Source organism: Choloepus didactylus, chromosome 21 (assembly GCF_015220235.1).
Source record: "Choloepus didactylus isolate mChoDid1 chromosome 21, mChoDid1.pri, whole genome shotgun sequence".
Lineage (NCBI taxonomy): Eukaryota > Metazoa > Chordata > Mammalia > Pilosa > Megalonychidae > Choloepus > Choloepus didactylus.
The window spans coordinates 48,183,051-48,210,217 of NC_051327.1; the positions used below are offsets into that span (position 1 = coordinate 48,183,051).

At 38.9% G+C, this 27,167-nt stretch overlaps 1 protein-coding gene and 1 pseudogene across 4 annotated transcripts in view; one reads left to right on the plus strand and one right to left on the minus strand.

Annotated features, from left to right (window-relative positions):
- The window catches only part of XPO6 (exportin 6), a 131,602-nt gene that overhangs the window by 78,030 nt on the left and 26,405 nt on the right, over positions 1 to 27,167 (plus strand). For 3 of the 4 annotated variants that reach the window (XM_037814490.1, XM_037814492.1, XM_037814493.1), the window contains 5 exons: positions 3,093 to 3,219; positions 11,561 to 11,670; positions 19,867 to 19,975; positions 21,447 to 21,539; positions 23,560 to 23,629. In XM_037814490.1, coding sequence (XP_037670418.1) covers positions 3,093 to 3,219; positions 11,561 to 11,670; positions 19,867 to 19,975; positions 21,447 to 21,539; positions 23,560 to 23,629 — 509 coding nt within the window. The remainder of the gene's footprint in view (positions 1 to 3,092; positions 3,220 to 11,560; positions 11,671 to 19,866; positions 19,976 to 21,446; positions 21,540 to 23,559; positions 23,630 to 27,167) is intronic. The other variant, XM_037814491.1, reaches the window with a different exon arrangement.
- LOC119517626 lies at positions 10,214 to 10,684 on the minus strand (annotated as a pseudogene).

Below are 27,167 nucleotides of genomic sequence, written 5' to 3' on the forward strand. Positions count from 1 at the left end.
AGTGACTGTGAATTGTGTAGGTTTGTTCTTTTTTTTCCCCTTCCACTTTCTGTCCTCCCTACCCTTCTTCCCCTCTTCCTCGCTATCTGGCTGCAGGTCTGAGGTGGTGCAGAAACCGAGACTGCTGTTCATGCAGAGCCAAGAACAGGAAAAAAGAGGGCCGTGGAGGTACAGGAGTTACAATCTGCCCTTTCTTACTTGGTGTTGCTGGTCAGGTTTTATTATTTGATTTTTCCCAAGGGAGCATCTTACAGAGTATAGGAATGTTGTCACCATTGTGAGCTTTACCCCAACAAGTTTTCATCAGAAGACAGGAGCGAGGTTCATGTGGGCCTTTGTCAGTGTGGCAAACAGCTGTGTTTCTTTCTTTGTTATTGTCCTCCTGGCTGGAGGTTACCTGGTGTGCTTTTTTTCTTAAAGCATTCTGAAAGCTGCCTCTGTCACAGCAGCCTGAGGCAGAGTTTAATTATTTCCCTTGCAGATGATGTCACTTACATATCTTACTACTTTCACAAACATGATGCTACTGCTATTTAAAAGCAAGAGGGAAAATTGCAGATTTATCTTAAGTGCAGTCATGTTAACTATGTTCAAAACTTCAAGTTGTTAATATTAATCTACTTTTCTCGGATTGTTTTTTGTTACTGAACTATACAGAATTAAGATATCTTTGCCTTAGAAAATATATATAGCAGGATATAAAGTCAAGTGCCTCAAGTCAAGAAAGTTTTAGTACTTGGCATTTGGCATTTTTATTGTTTTTCTAAAGTTATAAAAAATGGGTTTATAAGATTATTTTTGTTTGGTTCATTATAAACAAGCTTTGTATGAAATTCTTCCAGAAAATCACAAAAGATCTCATAATCTGATATGGTAATATTTTTCTTTTCATTATTTGGTAATAGCTTTCTATATGAATTCAAGGGTATCTATTTGAACACACGATTTTATATCCTTTTTAGGTTTGGTTTAAAAAGATTGTATTAACTTCATACGTTAAAAAAAATCGAGCTGCTTGTGAATATCAGTTGTTTTGACTTTTACTTGTAGCATAATGTACTCACAGTCTGTAAGGCCTGACATTCAGGTGGTGTAGAAATGTCATTGTGGATTATCTGTGTACTGATTTTGTTACGTGTAACTTTGTGCTCTTGGTTTTGTATTTTAATGCTATGCTTCCTATTGCCCTGTGAAAGCTGAGAGGTGCGTGGAAGCAGAAAGGTGACATAAACATACTGTGTGCTTGCTTCCTGGCTCTTGAGTCCCTTACCACTAATTCTAAACAGCTAAGTCCATTCTCAGTTGTTTAGGAGCTGCTTAACCCAGGTCCTTTGCTTCTCTTCTCTACTGCCTTTTTCTAACTTTCTACTGTTCATTAGCACCTGTACCAGAAGGTGGGCAAGGGAAAGAAAATGAGGTGATATAAAATCTGTAGTTGTAGCAATTGAACAGCTCTGTTATTAATCTATTTTTTAATTGGGTTGTAGATTAAAATAAAATTACAGTTGCTGGGTATTTTACCCATGACTTCTCTTTGTTCTTTTATGAGTGATAGAGACATGAGTACCTCTTCCTAAAGAGCAGTAAACTGGTTGACAAATTGAATATCCAAAACAAATATAATGTAATAAATAAGCTGAATGAAAAATAAGGCGTTCTTACTCTTAAGTATTAGTGATTGAAGAGGTCAGAGAGAAGTCTCTTTGTATTTTCCTATCTCTAAGAACAAATAATTTTAGTGCCTTATTAATGTTATTCTAGTATTTGGCCCTTTGATCCACTAGAGATAGCTATGCTTCTTATCAAACAAATTAAAAAAATTTTTTAAAAGCTGCAGATAAACTCATTTCTGTGTGTGTGAGGCAGCCATATAGGGGTCAGACAGGCAGGTTAGCTACCCTTAGGGTCATATGTCCCAGGAATAATATGGGAGATTTTATTTCTGGGCCAATTTTGCTCTTCTGAGGGATAGTCATCTTCTCCCCCTTTATTATTTCACATGTCTCTGCTTTAAAAAAAAACAAAAAACAAAAAAAACAAAAAAAAACTTTTTGCAGTTTTGAATTTCAGAATTGCTTTTAGCCATTATTTAATTTTTGACAAAGGCCTAGTATATTTTTTCCTTTTTTATTGGTCTCTGAAATGTGGTTTATGAAGGTATGTCCATCTCATTTTCTAATCACCTTTTGGTATTTAGGGGCTTAAAATGACAGTTTCTGAAATGTGAGAGTGATGATGTGCTGTGTATTTAATAACAGTCTTCTTATCCTTGCAGCTGTGACCCACACTCTTCTGTGAAATGATTTTGTGCATACAAATGAGCTGGGGTTCATTGTAATGTGAACAGAAAGAGCAGCGGATTGGGAGTGGATGGTGATAGTCCCCTTCTGCCTTGAGCTGGCTCAGGGAACTTGGGCCAGTCACTCTATCCTGCTGGGCCTCAGTTTCCTCATCTGTATAGTGAAAGCCCCAGACTAAATTGTCCCTGAGGCCTTTCCAGCTCTAATGGCCTTCCTCCCTTGTATGTGAAATCACTTTTAGAATGGGTTGGGATGTGTATGTTTAATTAGCACCAGGAGCCAGAAGATAGGGAAAAAAGTGAACATTTAAGTTGCTAACCTGAATATATCTTACCTGGTTGCCAAGTCCTTTGAATAGCTTTGTTTTATTTTTGTATTTCTAGCACAATAATTTTAATATTTTGGCCTCCTAGCAAAGAAAACTAGCCTTCCAGATTTCTCAGATTGAAGTGACACACATGATCTGCCCATCAACCTTTTAGCACCATTTCCTTTTACTTAATCAGGTCATATCACTAATGAGTTAGAAAATATGAGAACACTAGCTTATAAGAAGCCTTAATAGATAGTGTCTGAGGATTAAAGTTGCTTTTCTGCTGTGTTTCAGGTGGTAATGGAATGAAGGGTTGCCTCACCTGTAGGTAATTGTTGCAGGCCTTTATATTTTTAACTGAAAATACGTTATAAATTCATACAGTTCTTTATTGAAAGAATTTGGATTGAATTTAAGTTCTCTTTTAAGGAGGTGAGTAGGTTTCTTATTGTCACTTTTTGTCTTCTTGTCTCATTTAGCTACATTGAGAAGTTTACTGACTTTCTGCGGCTTTTTGTGAGTGTTCACCTAAGAAGAATTGAATCCTACTCCCAATTCCCTGTGGTGGAGTTTTTGACACTCTTGTTCAAGTACACATTTCATCAGGTAAAGCACCAGAAATGGCCCTTCCCCTCAAATGAATGAATGAATGAATGAATGAATGTCTATCTAGGTATTTTCAGGGGATTTATTTTCATAGTTACTTCCCAAACATTTGTATAGTGCTTTCTGTGTGAAGATTAATATATTTAATTATCTTAACAACCCTAAGAGGTAGGTACTATTATTATTACTATTATCTCCATTTTACAGATGAACTGAGGCATAAAGAGTAAATAATTGGTGTCAGAGTCATTCATTTAACAAGTGGTGGAGCCAGGATTTGAATCCTCAAAGTCTGTGTTGGTAACTGCTATTGTGTTAGAGAAGCAAAAATATATAGTTTTATATACAGCTTTATTGAGGTATAATTTACACACCATGAAATTTACTCATTGGAAGTACACAATTTAGTGATACTTAGTAAATTTATAGAATTGTGCAACTATCACTGCAGTCCAATTTTAGAACATTTCTATTTGAATGGGTTGGAATGTATATATTTAATTAGCATCAGGAGCCAGAGGATAGGGAAAAAAGTGAACATTTAGGTTGCCAACCTGAATATATCTTACCTGGATGCCAAGCCCTTTGAAGTGCCAATGCCCAAAAGTTCTCTTGTGCCATTTGTGTGTGTTTTTAAAATAAAATTTTTATTGGAAGTATGACACATATGCAGAAAAGTGCATCCTAAATGTATAGCTTGATGAATTTTCCCAAAATGAATGTGCCCACCACCTAACTCAAGAAATGGAACACTACCAGCACCCCACAAGTCACCACCACCCCTACCCTGTCATTTCCCAGTCACTTTCCCCCCCTTTTCTCCAGAGTTAACTTCAATCCTGACTTTTAATACTACAGATTAGTTTTGCCTGTTTTACAACTTCTATGAATGAAAGTACAAGATATATATTCATTTTGTCTGGCTTTTTTCATTTCAACATTATGGTTGTGAGTTTCATCTGTGTTGTGTGTGGCAGTAGTTTATTTATTTTCATTGCTTGTTATAAGTCATTTGATAACACCTTATTTTATTTATCCATTCCATTGCTGATTTGGGTTGTTTTTAGGTTTTGGTGGTCCTGTATCATGCTGCAGTGAGCATCCAGTGTACATATATAGCTCCTTCTGTTGGGATATGCTAGAAATGCCACTGCTGGGGACATCTGATTTTTTTTTTTAATTCAATTTTATTGAGATATATTCACACACTATACAGTCTCCATGGTGTACAATCTCTTGTTCAGAATACCATTATATAGTTGTACATTCATCACCACAATCAATTTTTGAACATTTTCATTACCACACACAAAAAAGAATAAGAATAAAAGTTAAAGTACAAAAAGAACACCCAAAACATCCCATACCCCTTATCCCTCCCTATTATTCATTTACTTTTTGTCCTCATTTTTCATTGTCCTATTTATCTGTCCATACACTGGATAAAGGGAGTGGGAGTCAACAAAGTTTTCACAATCACACAGTCATACGAAGTAAGCTGTATAGTTATACAATCGTTTTCAAGAATAAAGACTACTGGGTTGCGGTTCAACAGTTTCAGGTATTACCTTCTAGCTATTCCAGTACACTAAAAACTGAAAAGGGATGTCTATATAATGTGTAAGAATAACCTCCAGAATGACCTCTTAGCTGTATTTGAGATCTCTCAGCCACTGAAACTTTATTTTGTTTCCTTTCTTGTCCCCCTTTTGGTCCAAGAAGGCTTTCTCAGTCTCATGATGCCAGGGCTAAGCTCATCCCTGCAAGTCATGTCCCATGTTGCCGGGGAGATTTACACCCCTGGGAGTCAGGAGACATCTGATTTTAAAAATATCTTTTCTTTGTTTAAACTTTAGTGTTGTAGTGTGGCTTAATGAGGCTAGAGGAGAGGCAGGGGTCTAGGCTAGGAAGGGTGCATGTATATGATAGGGGATTTGGAGCAAGGGTCTAGCGTGAAGGGTAGCTTTTTTCAAGGAGGTACTTGGCATATAAGTAAAAATAAGAGTACCCACTGGAAGGGTGAACCATTCTAGGGAGATGATGGGGTTGCGGAGACAGGTGGAAGGGTCCAGATGTCAGATAGAAGAGCCAATGAGAGCAGAGCAGCAAGGAAAACAAGCTGAGCTTACCAGGCCCGAAATGGAATAGAGAAGATGATGAAAAGACTGGGAGTATGAGGATGTAGGAGAGAAGCATCAGAGGTGGGAAGGTTCTGTTTTGTTTTTTTAAACATTTTTTATTGTGATATATAACATGCAGAAAAGTGATAAATTTCAAAGTACAGTTTAACAAGTATTTATAGAGCAAATTTCAAAGTATAGTATGGGTTACAGTTCCTCAATTTCAGGAATTTCCTTCTGGCTGTTCTAATATACTAGAAACTAAAAAGGAGTATCTGTATAATGATTCAGTAGTCATAATCATACTTTAAATTCTAACTTCTCGGTTACAGTTCCTCCCTCTTATTTGATCCTTCTTTCAGTCTTCAGGGATATTTGGGCAATGATCTTTCTAACTTCTTCATGTTGAAAAGGGGTGTCAGCATTATGGGATAGAATACTACTGGTTGATGTTCTGGTAGAGACTGGTACCTCAAGTTTTAGGGCTTATCTGGCATAGGAATGATCTGGCGGTTTTAAGTTTCTGAGTAATCAACTTAGTAAGTAAAACTTTTATAGAGTCTTAGATCCCTGGGTTTTCTTTAGGGTTTTCAGGAATACTGTTGGTTGGGGTTTGGCATACCGTGTCAATATCTGACTGAAGCTTGCATAAGAGTAACCTCCAGAATGTCCTCTTGACTCTATTTGAAATCTCTTAGCCCATTGAAACCTTATTTTGCTACATTTCTTTTCCTGTTTTGTCAAGATGCCAGGGCTAGGCTCATCTCTGGGAGTCATGTCCCTCATTACCAAGGAGACTTATACCCCTGAAAGTCGTGTCCCATGTAATGGGGAGAGTAATGAGTTTTATTTGCAGAGTTTGGCTTAGCAAGAGAGAGAGGCCACATCTGAGCAACAAAAGAGGTTCTCTAGGGGGAATTCTTAGGCATGTTTATAAGTAGGCTTAGCTTCAAGATGGGGAAGTTTTGAGATGGATCCAGAGAAATCTTAAAGGTGATCAAAAAAAAAAAAAGGAATTAGGAGAACTGAGTATTAAACACCTTAGCATAAGCGTAGCAGAAAGGAAAGAAAGATGAGGGAGCCAGTACTGAGGTCAGAAGAAGGTGTTTGTTTGGGAAAATGGAATGGAAATGTTGATATTTTTCTCCCTATGCAGAATGGGATCTTTTTGTAAATATGGTATAGAAGAAAGCAAAAAAATATGTTTCAAAGTATACATATCTTAGGCCTACTTTTTTGGACTTGGGCCCCAAAGTTCTGTGTTTGAGCTCTGGTTATTTTTATCAGGTCTGTGTACTTGAATAAGTCTTTTAAAAATGTCCTTAAGTTTCAGTTTTGCACCTAAGAAGATTGTCTGCAGAGAGCATCTTCACGGTCTTTCCCAGTGCTCATCTTATGTAATTCTTTCACTTGAATTCTATGTTTGTTGGTTTTCCATTGAACTGAAAGTGGTGATTTTATATTTGGAAAAAGAAATAGACCTGTGGTCATGAAGCAAATGACAAAACTGCTTTCTTCCTCACTCTACCTGGAGGTTACTGTCAACTGAGTTCCCTTCTGCTCTTTTATTCTCTGGTATGTTCCTTTCTGGGGGGCAGCTGCAGTCTGTGGGAGTAGGTGTCTTTGCTGTGCAGGCAGAATGAGATTTTCAACATTGGGAAAAGGAGGGGCAAGAGTCTGAAGCATCTTCGGTCCCAGGTCACTTTTGGGTAGGCAAACCTTTGCTGGAGTGGCAGAATGGAGAAAAGATAGCAGAGTGCACTCTAGGACAGGGTCTGGTGGTAGGGGAGTTGTTTGAGATAAGATTTAAGAACAAGAATTTTAAAGAATTCTAAGTTCTCATATGCAAATAGCGTGATCTTACTTATCATAGTTTTATCTGTAAAATGGAAAAAAGGGGCTTTCCCTTTTCTTGTCTAGAGGTTTATTATGAGTTACCCAATATTTTTGCCTTTTATTTCTAAAATTCATCAAAACTAGTGCTGGTAAACATTTTTTCTTTTTAATTAACTTGTTTTTTTATTAGAGCAGTTGTAGGTTTACAGAAATACTGTGCAGAAAGTACAGAGTTCCCATCCCCCCACCTGACAGTTTTCCTTATCATTAACACTTTGCACTAGTGTGGTACCTTTGTTACAACTGATGAAACAATATTATTATAATTGTACTATTAACTATAGTTCATAGTTTACATTAGAATTCACTCTTTGTGTTGTACAGTTCTGTGGTTTTTTTGTTTTTGTTTTTTCTGGTAACATATCAGACCTAAAATTTCCCATTTTATCCACCTTCAAATATGCAATTCAGTGGTGTTGATTACATTCACAAAGTTGTGCCTTCATCACCACCATCCATTGCCAACACTTTTCCATCACTTCAAACCAAAACTCCATGCTAATTAAACATTAACTCCCTCTACCCCACTCCCACCTGGCCCCTTGTAGCATGTATTCTAGTTTCTGACTTGATGAATTTACATATACTGATTATTTCTTAATGGTGAAACCATACGCTATTTGTCCTTTTGTGTCTGGCTTATTCCACTCAACATATGTAGTACTGGTAAACATTTTGAAGAAACAGCAATAAGACAAAGAAATGTGTTAGTATCTTTCTTTAATCATTTTTCCTTTTCTACGTATTTAACCAAAGTTTCTTGCTTGCAGTCCATCCTGCTGCTAGTGCTCCCTGGGGTTTTGCTTTCCCCCTCTCTTTCCGTGCTTGCTTAGCCTTTTGAGATCTGTGTATAAGCATACAACTTCTCTGTCTTCCTGCTCTTCATCCTATCCTATCGTCACCAGTTCTTTCTTGGTCTTGCATTTTTCATTTGCTGCTTCATTCTAAAACAGTGCCAGAGATGGTATGGCATAGGGGAGGGGGCTCTGGATTTGGGAGTTTTAAGATCATATCCTAGTTCTGTTTCTTTTTCCTAATTATCTTCTCATCTTGGGCAGGTGACTTCTGAACCTTGGCTTCTTTATCTGTAAAATGGGGAGAAGAAAAAGATCTGTTCACCTTCCAGGACTGCTATCAAATAGACTAATGTAGATGAAAACTAAACACTGTAAAGCACTTGGCAGATAAGAGTGTTTTTCATTTCATACAGAAATCTGCTAGGAGTTTCAGTGATTAATCAGCCCTCAAATCTGGAAAAGTAAAGCTGAGTACAGGCAGATTTTAAAAATGGATCTGTACACGGTCTAAAAAGTTGGATGACTCTTAAAAATATTCACTCTATAATCTTTATGACCCTTACAGTCTATATTCACAGCAGTTGTCAAAGGCTAGAGGGACCATGAGCAGGCTGTGGGCAGCTCAAAGGCCACAGAATAGTGGGGACTTCAGAGATGTAGATGTGAATGGTGGTATTGCAGGTCCCACAGCAGTTTTATCTGCCTACCTTTTTCTTTCCAGCCTTGAGCCACATAGTAAATCCTCAAGTCAAAGGCATAGGTATAATTGTAAACTACATATCCATGACACTTGGCCTTAACATGCTGCCTTTCCTCAAAAGCACTTCCACATGCACTCCGATCACTTGTATTCTTTTGAGGGGGCTGGTGGGTAGTTTCAAACCAAGGAAGCAAGTCCAGCAAGTCAAAACCAGGACAAGACTGTATCCTGGATGGGCCAGTATAGTAGCCTGTGCACTGGCTACCCAGATTATTTCCCCACAGCTTATTAATTGTTCCTCCTGGTTATTCTCCTGGCTCACTTCATGTCATTGTGGACAGCCTGAGTTTTGTGAAGTAAGAAGTAGAGACAGGAAGTGGTTATTTTGTTTTTGGACAATGGCCCTGTCACTGGTTCTGACTGAGGTGTAAAAGTCTAGTTCCAGGGCTGTTCTTCAGGCTGGGAGGCTGGAGGTTACCCTGTTTTTTAAATTAATTTTCTGTCTCAGACTTAAGCTTGGGTGAGGAACTCACCCAGTGTTAGTTATTTCTTTGTATATATGACATATTTCTCATATGTACATTTCTGGATTTCCTTCTGGATCAGAAATGGGAGGAAACTGATCCAAGAAAGTGATGGTATGATTTCTTTCCACGGCTGATCTGCCGTCAAAGGTGGTTCACTGAGGTTGCGAGAATTTGAGTGGAAATATAAGGGATTGGGGGCCATAGGTAGAAACTGAGCGTGTATGGGAAGAACTAGAAGTTAGAGAGTGTAGTGCCTGAAATTTTTTTTTAATTAATCATTTAATTTAAATGCATTTTTAAATGAGCAACTTAAAGCTTAGCTTTTAAATCTCCTGAGTATAAAACAGAAATAAGTTGTAGCCTCTTTTAGGTAAGGTCACACAATTCAGAAGAATTCTGCATATCTTAAAGAGTATTCACACATCGGTGGTTCTTTTTTGTGGGTATACCCCCTTGCCCTGTGGATATTTGGCAGTGTTTATAGAGATTTTCAGCTGTCTTAACTAGGGAGTGCCACTACCATCTAATATGTAAGTCAGGGGTGCTGCTTTTCATTCTGCAATGCACGGTCAGCCCTCTGCAGCAAAGAATGCCTGGCCCAAAATGTTAACAGTGTTGAGGTTGAAAAATTGACAGAAGTACAATCTACATTAGATATTTAGAAAGCTGAGGTTTTAACTACATTCTGCTTTCCTGTTTTACTATAGGTAATTTAGAGCCTACTGTTTAATGAAAATACTGAGACCTTTCTAGCCAGTAGGACTTGGCAGGATCCCAGAGCCACTGGGACACTCAGTCTCAAGAATCAACACTCAGATAATATTATAGTAATAGCACATCATGGAAACATTATCAAATGTGAACGTCAATTTGATGCTTAAAAACTGTTTAAATTATTGGAATAAAATTCAACAATTAAACATTAGTTCATATTTTTTATTAATCCACACATAATTACTTGTCTTCTGGTTTGTTGAAGCAATAAGTCAGACAACACTTGCCACAGTAATGTCTGTCGAAGTGGCTGGCCATAAAAAATCCGGCACCACATTGATCTGAAGGGCCCTCCCGATGAAGGCGACTCATTTTGCCATTCTCATCCACCTTACAGTATTTCAGGACAGCCAGCTTAACCTTCTTTCTCTCATGCTTATTCTCTTTGGGAGTAGTGCAAGCCGACTTCTTCCTTTTCTTAGCACCACCATGAAGTCTCAACACAATATGAAGAGTAGACTCCTTTTAAATGTTGTAGTCAGACAAAGTACATCCATCTTCCAGTTGCTTGCCAGCAAAGATCAGTCTCTGTTGATCAGGAGGAATTCCTTCTTTATTCCGGATCTTGGCTTTTACATTTTCTATTGTACCTGAGGATTCAACCTCAAGAGTGATGGTCTTTCCCATCGGAGTTTTTATGAAAATCTGCATCTTGGCAGTGGCTCCATCTGAGGATGAGGAAAAAGAGAAGAAGGGTTAGACCTGGGAACACAGAAGAGAGAAGCGGGAAGGTCCCTGGCGGGAGAGTGGCTAACACACTGTAGTACCTGAATTTTGCATGAAATAGAATCTCAAGGCTTTTGAGAAAGTTAAGCAGTGCAATGGTCCAGACACTAGGACCTTGCAAGGATCTGCTCTTCTCTCCTCCCTTAGTTTGTTCTTATCAACACTTGGTTAGAGGGTTAGAGGTTGCAGTTAGCTAGCTTGACACCTTAACTTTTGCAGATGAGATAATGCCCTGAGGGTCAGATTTAACAAGCTCATTGTCTGCCTATTACAGAGGAAGACTGCAAATGTTACTTTCCTTATATATTCTAATGTGCAAAGCTGTCACCTTTGTTGTCACTGCAACTTATTTTTGGTTCTGAATGGGCAAACAGTATGGTATTCAGTGGAAAGAGCTGGGTGGGGGTGTCTGTTCCTATCCCAGACCTTGAACATATCACATCTCTGAATCTCAATTTCTTTCTCTCTCAAATAGTTTTGAATTGGATGATTTGTGAGCACCATTTCTACCATTAAAATCAGTCTGATTTTAGGATAGTTTTTGCTTGGCTTATTTTGTAACTTAGTTTGTCCTGTGTGATATCTCCTTAATGAAGTGTTCTCCAGTACCCTTGTCTTGTTCGGTTCTTCAGGGCCCAGTGGAGAGGACTGACTAAAACTCACCAGTTGTAGATTTCAGGAAACTGAGAGAATCTAGGCTTATGGTTTTACCATTCTGGTGGAAGTAAACCCTGGTGTGTGTGTTTCTAAGGAATAGTTACATTAAATAATTTCATTGTCTGGATTTCTTTTGTACCATAGCCTACTCATGAAGGTTACTTCTCTTGTTTGGATATCTGGACGCTCTTTTTGGACTATCTGACAAGTAAAATTAAAAGTCGTCTGGGAGACAAGGAAGCAGTTCTCAACAGGTAAACTCTAGAACATTGATAACTAGAAATAGACATTTTCATCAGTTTTCCTCGTGGTCGGCGGGGGGCAGCCCTGCAACCGGATCCTTAAAGTGAAATGGAGTTGTGTGAGCTGTCTAGACAGTAGAGCATTGAACAAGTGTTTCTTTTTCCCCCCTTAAAACTGTTTTAAGGAAATAAGATATTTTTTCCTGACTAAAAAGTAATATGTATTGTGCATTTTTTAGGTGTGTTAATGCTTTTGTGATGTGTTTAAAAACAAATTGCTCTTATCTTTAGAGATACCAATGGGAGGATTTATTGGAAGAAATGCTATGACATCTGCTTTAATAATCCACTGGGGGTGGAGGGGAAGTGAGTTGGGGTATAGTAGAAACCATGTTGACCATGTATTGATAATTTGTTGTAGTTGGTTGATAGGAACTTGGAGGTTTATTATATTATTCTTACTCCTTTTGTATGTGTTTGGAAATTTTCAAAATAATTAATCTTTTTCATGAAAAAAAAATTTAAAATAAAAATCTAGGGAGAGATTTAGAAAAATGTAAAGTAGCTAAAGTAGCCATAATCCCACAACCCAGAGATACTACTTTTGTACTTTTCAGTGTATTTTTTTAAAACAGAAAACGAGGAAATGTTTTCCTCCATATTTTTCTTAAGCCGCATTTTTCTTTCTCGTAGGCAGAAAGTACTTTTCCTGTATGATGTGATCCTGGTGCCACTTTGGTTTTTGTTTTTCATTATCTAGTCCTATATTTGACCAAAGCTTGTTTCTAGATGGGGAGAAGAGGAGGGGTAGTTAGAGATTCAGCATTCTAGAAAAAGAAGTGCAAGAGCCATAAAACGGGAAAGTATAATGACTGCTTTTCTTAGCAGAAATGTACCCATCATATTCTTAAGGCTGGATTCCAGTCATGGACTGACTAGGCACTTAGGAAAGCACTGAAAAACTACATTTTATACTGTACGATCAGAGCAGTTCCCTATTAAACTGAACCAGATTTTTATATTTTAAGGGTACAGTTATGGTATGGGATTACAAGTTAGGTGATCTAGCCCTTGGTACTTTTATTATACTTAATTAGGAAAGTGCCTATAGATTTTACCAGCTTGGTTGTGGCCATTGTGTGTGAAACCTAGCCAGTGAATGAGAGAGGTTCTGTAATGTGGAAGCCAGGACTGGGAATCAGACAGACCTAGTTTTGAATCTGGGTTTATAGTCCTAACTGGGTGTCCTTGGGTGAGTTACCAACCTGGGGACACTTCTGTTTCCTCATTTGTAAAATGGAGGTGAGGATGATGACAGGTTGAGATACTTAAATGAAACAGTGAGCTAGTGTATCTAGAACACTTGGCATATGTAAGTGCTTAGGAAATGGTACCGGTGGTTGATGATGGAGTCGGTGAACCCCCCTTCCCCAGAAATGTGCCAAATGGAGGAAGGCAGAGAGGAGAATCCCTGCCTGGGAAGAAAGGTTGGACTAGACCTCTAAACCCCTTCCAACTGCTGAGGGTTTATGAGTTTTTTATTCTGACCAGAATTTGCACTTTTGTTCCCAAAACATTGTTTTTGTGATTGCAGAAGAGCTTCCAAGTTGCTGGTGTTAGGTCAGTTGTGGTTATGGGTAGCACATTCTTCAAAGAAAAGGTACTTCTGCCAAATTCTCCTTTTTGTATGCCAAACAGGCATGTGTCCTCTGGTCCAAGGGCTCTTCCTGATTTTGCTCTAGTTAATGGTAGAGAATTCCTTTCCATTTCCCAGAGTTATTGGGAAAATAAACTGAGGAAATGATGGACATGAAGATGTTTTTTTAAAGCACAGTACAAACAGGAGGTGTGAAGAGTATGGTTCCATTGAGGAAATGTACACTAGCAGATTACTGTACCCAAGAGAAGCAGCAGTGGTGTAGATGGTTTGAATTCCTTTTTTGCCTTGTCATAGCAGTATTACTTGTTGTCAAGTTAAATGTTCATCCCACTTCCTCTTGCAAATGAGCATAATACCTCTCTTGCAGGGTGGGGTTTAGGAGTCAAGGAAATCATTTATATAAAAAACCTGGCACAGTGCCTGCCATGTATTAGGCACTTGATGAGTGGTCACGGTGATGACAATGATAGTCGTAAGTACTGGAAGGTGTTACTGCCATTTGACTATGGTGATGACCATGGAGTTGAGTGACAGGGCCCCTGGACAGCCTAAAGACCTGTAGCTCACCTATATATGTTGATCTGCCCTGCCCATGCGTCTGTCACCTAGCATCACAGTTGTCAGTGGTTCTGACTGACTTTTTTAAACACTAGGAATTTTTCTCAGGGATAATTTCATTGTCATCTTAAATGACGCTTTCTAATTTTTCATGACGTACTGAAAAAAACATAACCTTATACCACTTTTCTGCCTTAATAAAACACAAAACCGAAACATTCCTCAAAGCTCATTAGTGGTTTATGCTGTTAAATAGTAACCACCATCTGGGGAACTGCTTGTCCTATCAAGACACCCACTAGTGGTCTAAAGCAATAAACTACAAAGGAGGGGTTAAGATTGTCAACTGGGGTGCATGAAGAAGATTTTTGAACTTCAGCTTATATGTTACACTCTTTTTGGTGATATCCCTTACATTGTACACATATATGAGTGTGTGCTGAAAATTTTTTAGATGATAAGTTGGAAAGTTTGGCAGTCACTACTCGGGCATGAGGGTCCTTGAGATATCGGAGATACACTGTTTTGCAGGAGCAGCTGACGAAGAGCAGTGGCTGCTACTAATTATCACATTCTTTTTAACAAAGAACCTGGAAATGTGATTGAATGTTTTTCAACTGGTAAAATACATCTGATAGAAGTTGGAATGCTTTTGGAATCACATTTATGTCTTGAGCCAGAATTTCAGAAGTGGCTGATCTTGCAGGAACTAGTCAAGAATGTTTTCTTGCTGTCTGAAAAGGGAGACGTAGGTGTGGTTAAGGCATAGAGGCAGCACTCAGTTCCTGTCTCTTGTGGTTTAAAGGTTTTGCATCATTCATCACAACAAAGTGGTAGGCCTTGTAGGCTATAAATTTAGAAACACAAATGTGCATGGGTTTACTTTTGTTCCTAGAAGCTTGGAATTGGAGCTCTGCATGTTTTTTCTCAGTGAGAATGCTCTAGAGTTTCTTGATCATAGAACATGAGAGCTGGTGGGACCTTAGAAGAACTCGAGTCCCAGTGTTAATGAAATAAATTTGCTCTAACATACCCAGCCATTACTGTGTTTTGCTGAGCAGAATTGCTTTTGGGGTTGATTGTCTTCATTTGCCATTCTGAGATCCAGGTGGAAGTATGGAACGATCTGAATTTCAGCCCCCTTCTCCTCACTTGTACTTTGGGGATGGTTATGCCTACCTCATAGTTGCTGAGTAAATTAACTAAACAATGTGTGTACCCTACCTTGCGTACTAGTAATTACTTCATATATAAATATTAATTCTCTTCCCTTTTCTTTTTCTCTCACTCCCTTCCCTTTGTGCTCATCAATGTGAAGGGAGCTGCTTGTGGAGAAACTTATTTTTACGGAAGATGAGGAAACCTGAAGGGTGTTAAGCAACCTAAAGTCAAAGAGTCATGTCCTGTGAACCCCTTTGTCATGAAACACTGGCAGGTGCTGGCCAGGGACCAGCACAGGGGCTATGGGGCACATCAGGTTGGACTGTAAACAGATGGTGGATGAGCGTGAGAAAAATTGCTGCTCTCTTTTTGAAGTGGGTTGTGCTGTTGATTAAAGAGGAAGTGCCATTGTGACACACGGCATTTTGGTACTGTTAATAAAAGGTATAAGTTAGGGTTAGATCAAGGTTCCACTAGCTTTTTAGCTCCTGCTAAGAGAAATTCATGAATTTGACTGGTCCAAAGAGCCAGCAAATTGGGGTTTAATTATTTCATTGCTTTGAAAAAGCTACCTAGGACACTGCTTTAATCCTTTGTAGTTATCTGATTTGGAATTTTCCCCATTTATCTCTTGAGTGTTTATTCGTCTCTTCATTCATTTGTTCTTTTCTTCATTGATTCATTTATCATATATTTATTTAGCACCTTTTATGTGGTTTCCTTAACATGCATAATTTTAACTCTCAGAATTTATGAGAGTGATAGATTTCTCTCCATTGTATATGTAAATATTTAATGCTGTAAATTTCCCTTGAACATTACTTTAGCTTTTGAGTGGTGCTTTAGCTTTCTGACAACTATTAATATGTTGTATTTTTCATTTTCATTCAATTCAAAATATTTTCTAATTTCTCTTGAGGCTTCCTCTTTGTTCTAAATTTCCAAATGTTTAAGGGGATTTTCCATATATCTTTCTGTTATTGTTTTCTAATTTTGTTATGGTCTGTGAACATAGTTTGTGTGATTTCATTTCTTTTAAGTTTGCTAAGCTTTGTTTTATGATCCGATCTATCTTGGTGAGTGTTTTATGTATTTGAAAGAGTATATGTGTTCTGTGTTTGTTGGGTGGAATGTTCTTTAAAGGTCAGGTTGGTTGGTAATGTTCCACGTGTCTTCTTTATCCTTGCTCATTTTCTGTTCAGTTACTGGGAGGGGTGTAATTGTGGATTTGTCTATTTTTCCTTTCAGTTAGATCAGTTTTTGTGTCATGTAGTTTAAGATTGTGTTAGTTGCATACATATTCAGTTTATTGAATGTTTATTTCTCTTTTTATAGTTTTTTAATGTTGCTTTAGGTATTATAATATACATACTTAACTTTTTACATGAGCTTTTTACTACTTCAAGTGAAATATAGAAACCTTACCACCATGTAGGCACCTTTACCTTCTCCTCTTTATATTGAGGTTACCATATGTTTTATGTCTACACACATGGAAAACCCCATCAGTTGTTGTTGTCATTTTTGCTTTCATCCATCATTCACATTTTTAAAGATCTTAAGAGGAAAACACTCGTCCATTATATTTGTCCAGACATTTTCCTATTCTGTTGTTCCTCCTTCATTCTTGAGGTTCCAGGTTTCTTTCTCATGTCATTTATCTCCACCTGAAGAACAGCATGGAAGATGATTGTAGTAACTGCTTTAAAGTCTTTGGTAATTCCAGTATCTGTGCCATCTGAAGATTGACATCTGTTGTCTTTTCCTTTGAAAAGTGGTCCAATACTCCTTGTTCTTTGTATGTTGAGTAATTTTTTTGCTTTCTTTTATCTGTTTGTTCTACCAGCCTTAGGCATAGCTTCCATTTCCACAGTCAACTTACGGTTAAAGATGGCTGCTGAATCTTCAGACATCACGCCCATGATTCAGGCAGCAGGAATGAGAAAGGGGAGAGATTGGGCAAAAGAAGGTTTCCCAGAAGTCCCACCCAATAATTTTTTTAATATCTCTTTAACCACCCGTATCTGAAGGGAGACTGAGCAATGTTTCCTTTTGGCTGTCCTTACCGCCCAGTGTGCTTTTACTAAGGCAGAGGGGGAGAATGGATACCGGGTAAGCAACCAGAGTCTCTGCCACACCCACACACTCCCATATTCTTGCTCCAGCCTGGCTCCTGGTTGAGTTGAATTTTCTAAGTGATATGTTTGTATAGCCAGAGTTGCTAACTGCCAGGCAGAGTTTTAGGTCTAATTCAGGGTTATCCTTTGCATATAAAGCCTCTAAATTCCTTGTTAGCTCAGCAAGATAATTTATAGATGACGGATTTCTTTTAGCTGAAATTTGCCTTTTCAATAAGCAAATTGCCCTCTGGTCTCATGTGAATTTTCTTTCCTAGCAGAGTTATGAAAAGGTTTTGATCCACCATGGCAATTTATAGCATGAAACTTCTGTAAATTTAGGAATTCATGTCCAGAGAAAATGGCAAACATAAGCTCCAGGCCTAAGTATTTGAGCTTATCCTTCTGTGAAGTCTACTGAAGTGGGATTTCAACTCTAGCTGCAAGTTTCCCTACAGATGTTGTGAATTTTATTAGTAATTTATCCTACCAGCATCTTTTCTGGGTCATGCTGAGTTGTCAATCTAGTGTAGGCCTGGAGTTTGTTAGGTTTAAGCCATTTGCAGACACTAAGGGACTTATTGTTGAGGTAGGAGAAGGGGAGGAGGGCTGGTGTCCCTGTCTCTACTCAAGAAATGAGCTGTTGTGCCCACCAAACTCTGAAATGTGATGGTCCGGGAGGATTTGTAAGTGATATTTAAACTGTTCTACAGTCTCATCAGATGGGCTCTTACTGGATGGAATATGTTTGATCTTGGCATTAGATACCTTGTAACTTTGGTTATCTTGATATCCCAGTCCTCATCTATGTAAGTTGGTGTATCAGTCAGGGACCCTTCAGGAAAACAGAAACCACACTTAATTGACAGAGGAGTAAATGTAAAAAACTGATTAAATAGGTTTTAGAGGACTGGAAAAGCTAAAAGGGAACAGTGAGATAACACAGATGTTAACTATCAGAAGCAGCTCCACCTCTAGGTATAGGGGCACAAAGGAAGGAGGTTGGGGTTATCAAAATGGGGGAGATCAGAAGGATGGCCCCATGGAGCTGGGCTCAGACCTGGGGAGATGGCACCATTTGGTTGCCACAGGAGCTCGGAGGAGGGGCCCTTATGGAACTGGGGCTCCTTCCTCTGAGGAGGGCTGTGGCCTGGCTGCTGCCAGTACCTCTCAATGCTGGGAATGTGGAACAGAGCTGGAAACTGGACCCAAGTGCTGCAGGGGTCACTGCTGGGGTGTCACGGCCAAGACAACAAGCCCACAGGAAGAATGAAATTCCTTTGCACCTTCCAGGCTTCCTCCTGTCTTCTTCCAGTGCCTTCCTGTCTTCCTCCCGTGCCCCTATTGGCAGAGTCTAATGAGAATCTAGCTAGCACAGGAAAAATGTACTTAGTCTCAGCCCCAGCATCATGAAGTATAGAGAGTAGATTGGAGCTGAGAGACGATAGCTTAAAAACCAGCATGGATGGTTGTGCTTTAGGGGTGGGAACAGTCCCTTAATTTCTCTTAGAAGCATTTCTGGAAAAGCAAGAATTTAGAGAATATGATTTATTCTTGAAAATTATGGTCGGTTGGCTCTTATGGTAGCAACTGTTGCACCTAATTTGGTATCTTCTGAGTTAGGTTCTTATGACATGTGGGAAATACCCAAACCTAGGGCTCTTGAGTATTTCTTAGAGAAATTATTTTTAGATACAGATAAAAAGGGTCAGGGAGCCCCCAGGTTTTTTCCGTTTCTTCTTTTAGTTTTTAGTCATCTTCAAATTGACTATGAAGTCAAGGTATGGGGGAGTAGATGAGAGAGGCTCAAAGCCTTTAGGTGGCTTGTTGTATAGAAAGAAGAACATGGGGTTTTGAGTCAGGCAGCCCTGGGTTCAAATCAGCTAGCTGGGCAACCTTGAGTAGTTTATTTAACTTCTGTTAGTTGTAGTTTTCTCATTAGTAAAATGGCAATGATACCACCTAATCTCCATGACTGTTAAAAGAATTGAACCATTGAATTAATTCATATTTATATATGGTGCCTGTAATCCCCAGGGAAACCAACAAAAAATAATGCATTAAAAAAATAATTCAGTAAAATAAAAGTCAAGGGAATTAAAATGGTATAGTAGAAAATAATCTGTTTCTAACACAAAAGAAGGCAGTAATGTTGGAATTGAAGAACAAAAAAAATGAGATAGAAAACAAATAGGAAAATGGCAGAATTAAGTCCTTCTTTTAATTACATTAAGTATGAAGGATTAGACTCTAATTGATTGACAGTATGGATAAAAACATGGTCCACTACATGCTGTCTTCAAGAGACTGACTTTGGATCCAAAGACTTAAATAGATCAAAAGTAAAAGAGTGGAAAAAGATATCCCATGGATATAGTAACCAAAGAGAGTTGGTGTGGCCCTACTGATATCAGACAAAATAGACTTTAAGACAAAAATTATTATCAGAGACAAAGAAGGACTTTATATAATGCTAAATGGGTCAATCGTCAAGAAGATAAATGGTGCCTGGGGCATAGTTAGATAAATACCCTGCTATAGCCCACTCAGACATACTTGCCAACCCGTAAACTAAGCATCAGGAGCTTAAATCCTTCTTGTACATGGTAATCCAACATGGATGCTACCCCCTTTATAGTGCAAGAGGCCTTTTTGAAATCCTAGGCTATAAGCCTCCTCTCACCTGATGTTGAATTTCTCCCTGCCACATAGGTACGAAGATGCCCTGGTCCTCTTGCTCACCGAGGTGTTGAATCGAATCCAGTTCAGATACAACCAGGCCCAGCTGGAGGAGTTGGATGATGAGACTCTGGATGATGATGTAAGCTGCACACCCTGATTGACCTTAACTCATCGTCTTGTTGTGGTCTGAATCAGAATGGCGACATGGAGCCTGTAACCCCCCTGCTTTGGAGACCAGTTTTAAACCAGAGGGGTGTTATGGTTTGAGTTGTACATTTGAAAATTTTCCATCTTTGAAAATTTTCCATCTCCTACTAGTCTCTGTGAAAATTTGACAGACGTTTTTACCCACATGGAGTAGGGATGCGAGTAGAGGAAACATATGTATGGTGAAAAGTGATTTAGTGAGAATTCTTTATCCTTCCTGTTTCCCCTGTCTTGCGCCCCCACCTCCACTCCCACCTCTGCTCCCCACCCACACTCCCCACCCCAGGCAATGAATAAAAGCTAGTGGATACTAGTGGAAGTAGTTAAACTGAGATGCTTAAATAATAAGGCTTGAATGAAATGAAGACTCTTGAGTATATTTTATTTATGAACTGATGTCAATTAAACTTAATTTTAATTTATTGATGCTGATATGCCCAACACTGATAAGGAAAATGTCTTAAGGATACTACCCCAGCATTTTTCTTAACTACCAGGCGCTTTAAAAAGTTCAGTTCACTGGTATAGTTCTCAAAATAAGAGGAGCCATGGCATGGTCAAGAGTTTGAGAGTAGCCATGGTTGGGGTGGAAATAATCAACCTTAGAACCAGACAGCCTGAATTTGAAACTCTGCAGCCCTGGGCATGGAGGAGATTCTGGGCATTGAATTTGTCTGAACCCCAAAAGGGAATGATATGTTTTACTGATTCCGTGTGACAGTTGCATGAGATAACACATGTGGAGGGACCCAGCTGAGTGCCCTGTACATAGTAGATGCTTAATAAACTTTAGTTTCACTTCTTGTTGACTGTAGGATTTAGGCCAGTGCTCTCAAACTTTAGCATGGATAAGAATCACCAGGACAGCTTGTTAAAAGAGATTGTGGCTCAGCAGATCAGGGTAAGGGTGTTGCAGGGTAGAGACTCTGCAGTTCTAACAAGCTCCAAGGTGCTGCTGGTGCTGCCTGTCAGGGAGTCACACTTGGAGTAGCCCTGATGTAGTCAGTGACACGAGAACATAGCAATGGACTGTCCCAGAACAAGTGACCAATTACTCCAGGTGGGATGACATTGAGGGCACTTAGCATCTCACAAGTGGCTCTTTTCACTCTGTATTCTTAGAATTCTGTGGGAAAAGTAGGTTATTCTGTTAAGTGGATCATTTGCAATCATTTTGCTTTCTGAAGAAATAGTTTTTTATGAAATCAATCCATTGGATTCTTAAAAATATTGTAGGCTGGCCTTTTTAAAGTACCAGGTAACCTGTTTGCATCATTTTCCATTTCTTCCTAGTTTTGTGTCTGAGAGTGGACTTGAGGCCAAGGACAGATTGGCAGGGATGATGACGGTAGACTGTGCCTGTCCGGGAGGCTGATTGTTTTGTGTTTCCCCTCCCCTCACAGCAGCAGACAGAGTGGCAGCGGTACTTACGCCAGAGCTTGGAGGTAGTGGCCAAAGTGATGGAGCTCCTTCCCACCCATGCCTTCTCAACACTGGTAACTAATCATTTGGAGGGGAATGAAGAGTCCAATTATTTCCTAGTACATATAGCATGATGACAAAGGCTTTTTTGCCTACCTGTATCACACAATATTTCAAATCAACCTTTGGAAAGTCTGTTTTTCTTTCCGAGACTCTTGGATATAATATGAAGTTTACTGATGTTTTAATGCCTTCATCAGTAGCTCGAAAGTGGCCAGAGCAGGTAGAGGAGATACTATTTATGAAAATTTAGCCTTTGTAAATCCCACTTTCGGCAAATTGCTAATGCTCTCTGCCTGTCTTTATGTGTAGAATATTTAGTCATAAGGACTGATTCCATTTACTAAGTGGTGCTTGTGGAGATTTCATTGTTTGAGGAGCTTTTGTTAAGTTTATCTGTTCTTCAAAGGCAAGATAATTTATTGGGGTTGGCTTTTGTATTGTTCAGCCCAGCTGTATCTTATCTTCTCTGTCACAGAAAGTGCCATTTCACTTTGCTATCTGCATTTCTTAGGAATCTGTCACAGTAAAGTCTTGTTTTTGTCTTAATGTATGGCATTGGTGAGCATAGCAGTTTTAGAAATAAAAAGATACGCCTATGTTTATAAATTCTTGTCAGTAAATCAACAGGAACACTGACTTCCAGATAATTTGTTCCATCTTTTCACTTTGCCATGCACTTTTTTTTAATTAACATTTTTTAATTAGAGAAGTTGTGGTTTATGAAACAATCATGCATAAAATACAGGATTCCCATACACCACCCCACCAGCACTTTGCATTGGTGTGCACCATTTGTTACAGTTGATGGCAACACTTTTTTATAATTGTACTTTTTTTTTTTTAACAGTAGTTACCTTTGTTCCAATTGATGGAATATTATTAGAATTGTACTGTTACCTATTGTCCATAATTTATGTTAGGTGTATTTTTTCCCTGTAGACTACCCTATTATTAACACCTTGTATTAGTATCAGACCTTTGTTATAATTCATGAAAGAACATTCTTATACTTGTACTATTAACTGTAGTTCATTGTCTACAATAGAGTTCAATACTTGTACTATTAACTGTAGTTCATTGTGTACAATAGAGTTCACCGTGTTGTACAGTCCTATGTTTTATCTTTTAATTTTTGTTCTAGTAATATATACATCCTAAAGTTTCCCCTTTTAACCACTTTTACCTCTGTAGTTCAGTGCTGTTGATTACACTCACAATAATGTGCTACCATCACCACCATTCATTTCCAAACCTTTACCATCAGCCTATATAGAAAATCTGTGCAAGTGAAGCATCAGCTCCCCATTCTCTAACCCCAGTCTGTCTCCTGGTAACATATATTCTAGATTCAAACTCTGAGTTTACATATTATAATTAGTTCATATCAGTGAAGTCATACGCTATTTGTTCTTTATTGTTTCGCTTATTTCACTCAACATAATGTCCTCAAGGTTAATCCATGTTGTCACATGCATCAGAACATCATTCCTTTTTACTGCTAAATAATATTCCATCATATGTATACATACCACTTTTTGTTTATCCATTCATCAGTCAGTGAACACTTGGGTTGCTTCCATCCTACTGCAATTGTGAATAATGTTGCCACGAACATGGGCACTTTAATAAGATGTATCTGGTATTTCTCCCAAGGGTTAGAGTTTTCCTTGGATTTGAAGGGAGATCTCCAGAAGGTATAGATCATTTTGGGGCTTGGTGCCCTCTGCTTGGAACATAGTAATCACACCTTTGTATCCTTTGCTTTGCTTGAAAAAAAAGAGTATCAAATTGATGTGTTGTTTTCTCTCTTATTCCAAATGGTAATTGGGAATTTCAGTGGTAGGAATTGTTGGGAGGGGATTGCCTTGAGGGGAGCCACCTCTTTTTAGCTGCCATGAAGGTTCCCAGAAAATAGATTTTGATCCTGCCTCTCACCCCCACCCCATCGGTACTTGTAATATTGTAATGTTAAAATGCTGTTAAAACTTGTATTTATGATTTTTAAAAAATCTTTTGTTTCTTTGTTTTCAGTTCCCAGTTCTTCAGGACAATTTAGAAGTTTATCTGGGGTTACAGCAGTTTATAGTTACTTCAGGGTCAGGTAAACTGGTTTTTATTTTCTAATTTAACAAAATATTTTTAAAAAATTAGACTGATATTTAATTACTGCCTCTTTGCTGTCAGAACATGATTTCTCCACTGCTACCTCCTTGCCTCTCCATCTCTCCCCACTTCTAAACAGGGAAAACTTGAAAAGAAAAAAAATCATGAAAAAAGGAGCTCTGGGAGGAAAAGATAAGGTTATGACAATATATTCCAGAGGCATTTCATTGAGAGAGAGAAAAGGAGCTAATTTGGGGCAAAGAGGTAGACTTATTACGACCCTAGCAATTAGAGCATTTTCTTATGTCCTTTACAACAGCAAGTAATATAAGAAGAAAAATAACCTTTGACTTTCCTAAGGATGTGCTCCCCCTCCCCCCCCCCCACAAATCAGGAGGATGTAGGAGCAGTTCCAGAGCAAGCAAAATAATGATAGCTAGTACTTGTTAGCTCTTCTATTGTAAATGGCCTGCGAGAAGTTCTGAATGTAACTAGTTGAAAAGATTTTGGGCTACCATTTTTTAGGTTTCACATTTTGTTATTTTGTTAATATTAATAACAAATAGCTTCCATTCATAGAGACTTCGTTACATGCTAGGTGCTGCATTATATAATTTACTTATGTTATCTCATTTAATTCCTGCAACTGTTCTGTGAGGTATCGAAACTATTACTAGTTAATCCTGTTTTACAGAAGAGGAAATTGATGTTCAGAGATAATAATTTACCTAAGATCACATAGTCCATTAGTACTAGTCCCAAGATGGTATAAAGGGGAGTGATAAAATCTGACATTCATTTTGCCAGCTGATAACACCAGGAACTTAATATTGTGTTTGCAAGCTCACGTGTCCTCTGCTGCACAGTGCATCTCCTACACACCACTTCACACTGTTCCTCATGGGGTTTTCCTTATAGGAGTTGTGCCTGGTCTTGACTTGCAGCCCCCCTGTTGTATAACTCAGTTGTTTCTGCCTGGCACAGAACTGCCCAGAGTGCAGCCCATCTCGGGGAGGAGCTTGTTATTTATGGCAGAGCCTCCATGGGAGGCTCTTCTGAGGCTGCCATTCTCAGTGCCCCATGATGGCTGGTTTCCCCGACTGTGGGCTCCAGGAGGATGATGGGACTTGGCATGCCCCAAGTACAGGCCCTGGCTTTGGAGACAGGGTGAGAATAGCTTATAGAGAACTTTAAAAAACACTTTTCAAGGCAAACTTGCTTCTAAAGCATGCTGTCAGCACTAATGAAAATTATTTGACTGTGTACAAATGCTACAGATGTTTCCACAATCCATTCTTGGGAATAATCATGCCCAGGTGGTCTCTCCCTCAGGGCCACTCTTTAAATTAGAATGTCCTCAGGACTGTAAAGACATTATTCTTAATCTTGAAAAAAAAAAAAAAAAAAAATCAAGTATGTACCCTCCCTCCGAATCAACCCCATACATTTTCTTTCCATTGTTGTAACTGACTTTTACATTACATTGAGTTTATCTTCAGGTGAAAATCTGCAGTGATTCTTAAATCCTTTTTCTGAGATATAAATGATAACTCAGAGATGATAACCTGATTTACTTTCTTCTAATTGAAATATCTCATACCTGCCCTCATTGAAGTTCACTTATTGAGTGTGCTTTGCTCTTCCAGCATTTATAAATCTCATCCCTAGCATTGGTCCTTGGTGCATACTCCAGTGGCAAAACCTCTCAGGCCAGAGAAACACTTACTTCCTGTTTTAAAAAGAATTCTCTTACCCATGATGAAGCATTCCTCCATTTCTTGGTCATAGGAAAGCCAAGTTTCCAGTGCATAGGCTATTAAAAAATTGAAACTCTGAGTTCATTTTGTTCTCTGGTTCCCATGGCCATTTACCCCCTCAGCTAACCTCCATGCTATATTCATCACCCCTTTTGCTGCTTAACAGAAACCATGTTCTCTTTTCTGCTGATAGGCTCTGGCCCACTCTTTCATCTGCATTTCCCCTCGAGGCCAGTCTGTAATTCTCAGTTCACTCTGGAGCCAGTGTCGGCAGTCAGCCATGACTCTTGCCCTCTTCTTGTGCTGTGGTCATGTATAACACCGGTTAGCAGTGAACCTGCAGGATTGTTAGCCAGCCCAGAGGGCCTCCTGCTGATCCTCTTGCTTCCAGAGAGGAGTTGGATAACTCAATTCCTCAGTAAACTCCAAGGCAAAAATGTTCTGTGTCTGTGGCACAGCAGTTGCCCTGTGCCTCTCTAGCCCCTGGGATTAAGAAATCGTATTGATTGTTTCCTTATACAGCATTTATGTCATTACTTGGCCCTAAAGTATCCATTTTATGTTTGATTTCTACCATTCCTCATTGAGATATTCTCTTGTTGGGGCAATGTCTCTGCTCCAAGTAACCCCTTTAACTTTTCCAGTTAGCCATATAATCTTCCCTGCCTAAGAGATCTTGTCATCTACAATATATAAGATTTTCTGACCTAAATTCTTTGTTCTGCCAGGGTTCAATTTTGACTTGCTTGTTCTCAGAGTTGAATACCTCAAATGCTAATTTTCTAACACTCTCTTCACTCTACCCCACCAAAAAAGGGGCAGACTGGATTAGGTTTAACATTAAGACTTTTTTTCCTGGGCAGTGATTTACCGGGAGCTTTTCTTGGAATGTGGCTTAGAGTACACCTGGCAGCTTCAGGATGTTTTCGTCTCTGGAAGATAGTACTTCTTTTAGTGTTACCTTGATATCTTATCTCTAAACCTATATATAGCAGTATTCTTATTCAGAGGACTTTGCAGATGTTCTATGCTGTTAGGAGAAAAATCTAAACCTAAGCCAAATAGAAGAAAATGTGGGTGGATCTGAACAGCTTTTCGCAGTGGGAGCTCTGGCCCACCCCTCAGGTTTACTTGGTGCCTTGCATGGTTTTGTGGTGGTGGTGATATTAAGTTTCTAGGTGGGGGTTGGAGTGGGGGGAGGCGCTTTGATTTGGGGTACTTTATGCCTGTATTTGTCCTGCCTTGTAGACAGAGTAGGAAGGAACCAGCTGCAGTCTAGACTAACATGAACCTTAGATGGCACATATGTATTAAGTTGAACTGTGTAGAACTGCAACTTTGTTAGGTCAGTAATGGTCAAATACCAGCAGTTTCATATGGTTCAAATTAATAGTTACACACATGTGCACACTCACCAGGAATTCCAAACTTTTCCATTCTGTGTATGCACTTCAGCAGACAAATTAGGGTAGATTTAGAGAGGAGTGACAGGATGATAAGGGTTCTCAGAAGGAGGGTGACATGGGAAATAGAAAGGAGGAAGTGTCTAAGTTGAGAGGAGATTTGGAAGAATGCCACAACTGTATTCACATTTCCCCATGGCTGTCATGTGTCAGCAGACTTATGCTTGTTTTGTGTTCTCCCTCAAGGAGTGGGAGTGAAGATAAAAAGGTGGAATTACAGGGAGACCGATTTTCCCTGCATTTTTTGACCAAGTTGTCCAAAGATGGAACGGCTCCATCAAGGGCCATTGTGCTTCCCAGAACCCACTAGAGATGT